Below are 7,180 nucleotides of genomic sequence, written 5' to 3' on the forward strand. Positions count from 1 at the left end.
AATTCTAATTTAGTAAGAAAAATTAATAAAACATAGTTGATTTTTTCCTTCTTCGAGATAGGAAAGTTTTAGTTAAAGTATTTTGTTTTAATTAACTCATTTCTTAGGCAAATAATCAAGAATATGGTTCTTGATCTAGGGGTAAGGTTTCTTCAATTGGTATTAGAGCAAGATCTTTCCGCTAAAAGATTAACATCTTGAAAAGAAAATGGCAGCACCACCTACCCCCCAAGAAGGAGCTTCTCAAACTCAACTACCACTTTTCAATGGAAAATATTATGGATGGTGGAAGAATCGCATGATGGATCATCTGATAGAAGAAAATCCCGATCTCTGGAGTGTAGTCTTAGATGGTACTACTATTCCTATGAAAAAGGGGCCTGATGGAGAAACAATGTACCAAAGGAGAGAAAGGAGTGGGATGCGGCAGATAAACTGGCAATTCAAAATGATGCAAAATGTAAGAAAATTCTAATTTATGGCATCGGACCACACGAATACAACAGGATCTCTTCTTGCCAAGATGCTATGTCAATCTGGGAAACCTTGCAGACTACACATGAAGGAACAGCTCAGGTTAAGAAATCAAATATTGACAACTTGAATAGACAATACGAACTATTCAGAATGATGGAAGGAGAAACTATTCAAGATATGCACACTAGATTCACTGCTATCATCAATGAGATTTACTATCTAGGTGAAGTAATTCCAAACGAAAAGGAAGTTAGAAAAATCTTGAGCGTCTTACCTTAATCATAAGAAAGTAAAGTTGAAGCAATTACTGAAGCATGTGAATTAGATAAGTTTGATATGGATGAGATCATTGGAAACCTCATAACATACGAACTGAAGAAAAATCAAGAAAGAGAGATTGGTAGTAAAAGGAAAGAAAGAATCTGGCTCTAAAAACTACTACTTCTGAAGATTTTGAGGATGAAAACATCGCACTCATGGCCAAAAGATTCTCCAAACTGTTAAAAAGGGGACAAACATTATAAAAAAGGAGTCCACAAAAGAATGTTGAAAACTCAAGAGAACAACTATGTCATAAATGTGGTAGTCCAGACCACTTTATAAAATTTTGTCCACTATGGGCCTTAGAATACAAGAAAAAAACCCAGAAAAGGCAAAAGAAGACAGATATATTCCCAATAACCGGAGAATGACAAATCAAGAGGCCGACATATCCATGAAAAAGGCACTCGCTGCAATGGGAGGCATATTTGAAGATGAATCTGAGAATGAAGAAATCAAGAATCAATCTCTACTTGCAGTAAAGTAAAAAGACAAATACGACTTTCTCGCATTAGTGGCGGTAACTGAACAAGCAAACAAAGAAATTACTTGTCAAGCACAAGATACAATTCATGCTCTGATGGCTGGTTTAGATTCCGAGCAAGAAGAAGAAGACCAAAATAGTTAGGTTAGCTCAATTTTCTCTAAAGAAAACTGGGAAATCTATACTAAAAGAGAGCTAAAGTCACTTTTGGAAAGAATAATTAAGGCATATCAGTCAACCTGCCATGAAAAATAACTACTAATGCAAGATTACGTATCTCTAAGAGAAGAGAACATGACTCTAGAACAACAAAATTGTTCCCTGCTCAATAAACAAGTAGAATTAGAAAAAGATTTAAGCTTTAGCATCTTGAAAAATCAAGCCTTACAAAAGAAACTGAACACGACTGAACGGGAAGAAGAGAACAGTATGAGGTGGAACAGGTCCTCCATAATTCTCGATAGTCTCCATAAAAGTCAATCTAGCTCAAGACATGGAATAAGTTTTTCTGAAACAAAAAATCCTAACAAAGATTGTCTATGCTCTCACTACGGCTTGACAGGAAATAAGAGTCATGCATGTGACAAAAAACAAATTGCTCATCAGAAAAAAAAAATTCCTTTCTAAGAAAAAGTCAAAAGAAAACTGGTCCTGAACCTGTTTTTACGTCTAAAGTTCTTCCTAGATGGGCTAAAAAATTCTCATACATCACTTTAATCACAAATAGGCACTTAAGTGGATTTGGGTACCAAAACTAACTCGGTCTAAATAAAACTGCAGGCTTCAGTGAGAGAAAAAGGAAAGCACTGGTACTTGGATAGCGCCTGCTCAAGACATATGACAGGAAATAAAGATAACTTTCTCTCACTAAAAGGAGTTAAGACTGGAAACATAGCCTTTGGAAATGGAAAAACTGGGGAAATACAAGGAATTGGAAAGGTAGGAATCAATATCAAACAAGCCATCGATGATGTATACTACGTAAATGAACTTCAACATAACTTACAAAGCATATCTCAAATGTGCGACAAAGGGAACAAGGTAGTATTCACTGCAGGTGAATGTAGAGTGATAAACTCAACAACTGATGAACTGGTACTTCTGGGAAAGAGACACAAGAATGTATACACAACTGAAATAATAAGGTTAGAAAATTCACTTACTTGCCTCAGTGCTCTCACTGAAAGCTCTGCCCGTTGGCACAAAAGGCTAGGACATATTAGCCTCTCAATTAATGAACTAATATCAAAAGATCTGGTTAGAGGATTGCCTGGGAAAATTTTGCAAAGTGAACAGTTTTGTGGTGCATATGTCAAAGAGAAACAATCCAAATCATCTTTTAAACCAAACGGAATGGTTAATACCATAAAACCTCTAGAGATGCTTCATATAGACTTATGTGGACCAATGCGTGTGATAAGTAGAGGAGGCAAAAGATACATTCTTGTAATAGTTGATGACTACTCAAGGTTTACTTGGACTCTGTTTTTGGCAACAAAAGATGAAACTTATGAAGTATTTGAAATATTTGTGAAACTAGTTCAGAAGAAACTCAAAATAAAGAAGTCATTAACATAAGATCAGATCATGGTTCAGAATTTGAAAACTCAAAATTCTTAAGTTTTTGCGGTAAAAATGGAATAGATCACAACTTTTCTTCACCAAGAACTCCGCAACAAAATGGTGTAGTTGAGCGTAAGAACAGAACTCTTGAAGACAACGCTAGAACCATGCTAATAACAAGCAAACTACCACAATTTATTGGGCAGGGGCCATAAACACTGCTTGTTATCTGATAAACAGGTGCACAATAAGGACTTTTTTAAATAAAACCCCATATGAACTACTTAAAGGAAGAAATTCAAGCTTAGCACATCTTCGACCATTTGGATGCATATGTTACGTGCACAATAATAGAAAGGATGATTTGGGAAAATTTGATGCCAAGAGTGATGAAGGAATATTCTTGGAATATTCAACACAAAGCAAAGCATATAAAGTACTCAACAAAAGAACAAATCAAGTGGAAGAAAGCATGCATATTGTTTTTTATAAAAGCACAGTAGAATAATTGGATAATCCTGATGAACATCCTCCAAAACCATCGAAAGATTTACAATAAAATGAGGATAATACCACAAATAAGCCAAATCTTCAAGAAATTTAAAATACACCAACCGATACAGAAATAGAAACATCAGATAATCCAATATCTAAATCAACTCAAAATCCTCAACTTCATGGTTGGAAACATCAAAGTTCTCATCCCATTCAAAACATCCTCACACTATTGGAATCAGGGATTCATACCAGATCTAGAGTACAAAATATGTGTGCCTTCTCAGCATATCTATCTCTAGTTGTTTCCAAAAATATTAAAGAAGCCTTAGGAGATCCAAACTGGATTATAGTTATTCAAGAGGAATTAAGTCAGTTTGAAAGAAGCAAAGTCTAGAACCTGGTTCCCAGACCACATGATCGAACTATCATAGGTACTCGATGGGTCTTCAAAAACAAACTAGATGACTAAGGTCAGATCACTAGGAACAAAGCTCGAATAGTGGTTCAAGGTTACAACCAGGAAGAGGGAATCGACTATGATGAAACCTTTACACCAATGGCAAGAATGGAAGCTATAAGAATGTTAATTGCTTTTGCAGCCCATATGGAATTCAAACTCTATCAGATGGATGTAAAAAGTGTATTTTTTGAATGGTTTTCTACAAGAAGAAGTGTTTGTGAAACAACCCCTTGGTTTTGAGGACCCAAATAAACCTGAACATGTCTACAAGCTAGAAAAAGCATTGTACGGACTAAAGCAAGCTCCAAGAGCATGGTATGATCGTCTATCCATATTTCTTCAAACACATAGTTACTCCCGTGGAAAAATAGACAATACACTCTTTCTTAAAAAGCAAGGTTCAGATATGCTCATTGTACAAATTTATGTCGATGACATCATATTTGGTGGAACTAACCCCTCACTTGGAATTGACTTTGCAGAACTCATGAGTAGTGGGTTCGAGATGAGTATGATGGGTGAACTAACCTTCTTCCTAGGTCTTCAAATTGATCAGTCTTCTACAGGAACTTCCATTCATCAACAGAAGTACATCAATGAACTACTGAAAAAATTTGACATGAATGAAGCCAAGATAATTAAAACTCCCATTGGCACTACAACAAAGTTAGATAAAGATGAAACAGGTTCCCCAATTAATGATACAAAATACAGAGGTATGATTGGATCACTCTTATACCTAACAAAAAGCAGACCATACATTATGTTTAGTGTTGGACTTTGTGCACGATTTCAGTCATGTCCTAAAGAGTCTCATCTAAAATCAGTAAAGAGAATACTTAGGTACCTCAAAGGTTTTGTGAACCTGGTGCTATGGTATCCATCAGGAGACTAATTTGATTTAATAGGATTTGTTGATGCTGACTATGCCGGATACTTAGTTGACCGAAAAAGTACATCTCGAATGGCAAACTTTCTAGGACCATGTCTTATCTCATGGGCCACTAGAAAACAAAATTTTATTGCCCTCTCAACAGTAGAGGCAAAATATGTAGCAGTTGCATCTTGTTGTGCACAATTATTATGGATAAAGCAACAATTAGAAGACTTTGGGATTAACACAGGCTGTACTCCCATTATGTGTGATAACACTAGTGCTATCAATATGGAAAATAACCCGGTCCAACACAAGCGCACTAATCATATTGACATTGACATCACTTTCTGAGAGACAATGTTGAAAAAGGATTTATCATAATGAAATTTTGCAATACTGAGGACCAAATTGTTGATATTTTTACTAAGGCCCTTGGGCGAGAACCGTTCCTTAAAAATCGTCTATCTTTGGGACTCATGTTTCAGAACTAAAAGAACCAGGTTCTACTCTCCACAGACTCAGGTTCTTATATATTCAACCTGGTTCTCCTATTTAATTTTTTGTTTGGGCGGGAAATACATAAAGTCGCATTAAAACTCCGACGTCTCTTCGATGTGACTACCGTCGCTTCAAATTATTTTCAGGCCTGTTTAATGTACCAGTTCATCATCATTACTCTTCTATTCCCCATAAAATCTTGTTATCTTCCCTACACACAAAAAAATGGCTTCCTCTATTCTTCTCGTCGATTACTCTGATGATGAACCTACCTTCACATCGGAAACTCCGACAACTACTCAGGTGGAATCTAATCCACCACTATCACCATCAACCGACCCCCCCCCCTCTCCAATTTTCTTCCCCATTGTCTCCTTCCTCCATTCTCTCAGAAAAACCTCAATTCACTAACCCTATTTCATCGCCTCCGAAAAATATGCTTTCCTCTAACGCTCCTCAAACACATATAATCCCTTCGTCTACACTATTTCCTCGGTGTCCTCGCAAGCATATTGCTGTCAAATGAAAGGTAATTCGTACTCCTCGAACTCGACAAGCAAGTCAAGCCCATCTAGAGATATTGGCAGAATCAACCAAAAAACGTCGTCGCACTGGTAAGTCACCCGTTTGCTCTGCTTCCACCCCTGTTATTTTTTATCTCGATGAAGAAATTTTAGAATCTGCTCGCTATTCAAATCCTCCCTCGTCTAAAACCCTAACAAAAAATGAAATTAAATTTCTTACCATGGGAAGGGAGGCTTATTTTAAATCACAGAAAATCTTGAGAGGTCGAACAATTCATCCAGAAATCAAGGATCATACTGCGATCAAAAAATTGTTAGCATTACTTGCAGTACAGGGGTGGGTAGACATTTTTCTTCACTCTAATAACATGATATTTGACATAGAAGTGGCTGAGTTTTATGCAAATTTGACAATGATTGATGATTCAGTACTTTCTTCGTCCGTTCATGGTATAGGTATAGTTTTTGACAAAACTAGGTTAGGAGCAATACTTCGTATTCCTTGCAAAGGGTTGGAGGAATATCGCTGGGTAAAGATGATAATTGTGCATTAACTTCAAAATTCACACAATTGAGGGTCAGTGATCGACCGCGAAAGTTACTGAAAGAAGAAATGTCTCCTTTTCACAAATTAGTGTTTAAAGTAGTTCACAAAGGTATTATCCCAAGAGGAGAAAGAAGACATGAAGCTAATTTTCGAGATGTGGGTCTTGGTCATTCTTTGGATACCATGCGTCCTATTAATTGGCCTTCTCTTATGATTAAACATATGGTCAGAATAGTTGATCCTAAGAAACCTCATCAATTAGCTTATAGGAACTTGAGGACTACTGTGTTTAAAGAATTTGGGGTACCTTTGAAGGATGGCCGATATTTGAGCAAGTATGATATGTTTACTCAAACTACTCTTGCTGAATGCAATCTCTTGGATGATGCTGCGGATCAAGTTCCTCTTCGCTCTGCTGGTCCAGTCACTGCTCTTATTTCTGATCTTAACGAGGCTCGAGCTCAAACTGTGTTACTAAAAGATGAAGTTACTTTTCTTCAGGATCAGTTGGCTGCTTCTCAGGGGGGAAGTTGGGAGATTAAAAGATCAACTTATTCAATAACAAATTGATAACAATGCTCGTGTTGATCATATACTTCATGTTTTTTCTAAGCCTTAGTTAATGCCTTTTCTGTCCTATATTCAGACATTGCTAATGGCTCTTGGTTATATTGTTGCTATAGGTTTTGTGGATATCTTATAGTAGTATCTTTCTATTTTAATGTTGTGGATATGTTTTGGCTCTATCTTGGGCTTTTTGATTTGTCAAGAGGAGGAAACAAATTCTGAAACCTAGTATTATGGGTATTATTTGTCATCATCAAAAGGGGAGAATTTGATGGAAGTTGTGTTAATTACTTTTGATAATACAAATACTTTTGATGTCATCTCACTTATGAACCAGGTTCATTTATTAAATCAGATTTCGTCT

At 36.4% G+C, this 7,180-nt stretch overlaps 1 protein-coding gene across 1 annotated transcript; it reads left to right on the forward strand.

The window, feature by feature from the left end:
- Positions 1 to 208: 208 nt before the first annotated feature.
- LOC138339356 (uncharacterized) lies at positions 209 to 756 on the forward strand. Its single transcript, XM_069290948.1, has 2 exons — positions 209 to 460; positions 553 to 756. Exons 1-2 carry the CDS (start codon positions 209 to 211, stop codon positions 754 to 756), a joined length of 456 nt encoding a protein of 151 aa, XP_069147049.1.
- The last annotated feature ends 6,424 nt before the right edge of the window (positions 757 to 7,180 follow it).

Source organism: Solanum lycopersicum, chromosome 11, assembly GCF_036512215.1.
Source record: "Solanum lycopersicum chromosome 11, SLM_r2.1".
NCBI lineage: Eukaryota > Viridiplantae > Streptophyta > Magnoliopsida > Solanales > Solanaceae > Solanum > Solanum lycopersicum.

Excerpts from the sequence above, each read along its gene's own strand:
- LOC138339356 (XM_069290948.1), top strand. The coding sequence starts at position 209 with ATGGCAGCACCACCTACCCCCCAAGAAGGAGCTTCTCAAACTCAACTA. Across the intron at positions 461-552 it reads AATTCAAAATGATGCAAAAT|ACTACACATGAAGGAACAGC; the intron begins GTAAGAAAATTC and ends GAAACCTTGCAG.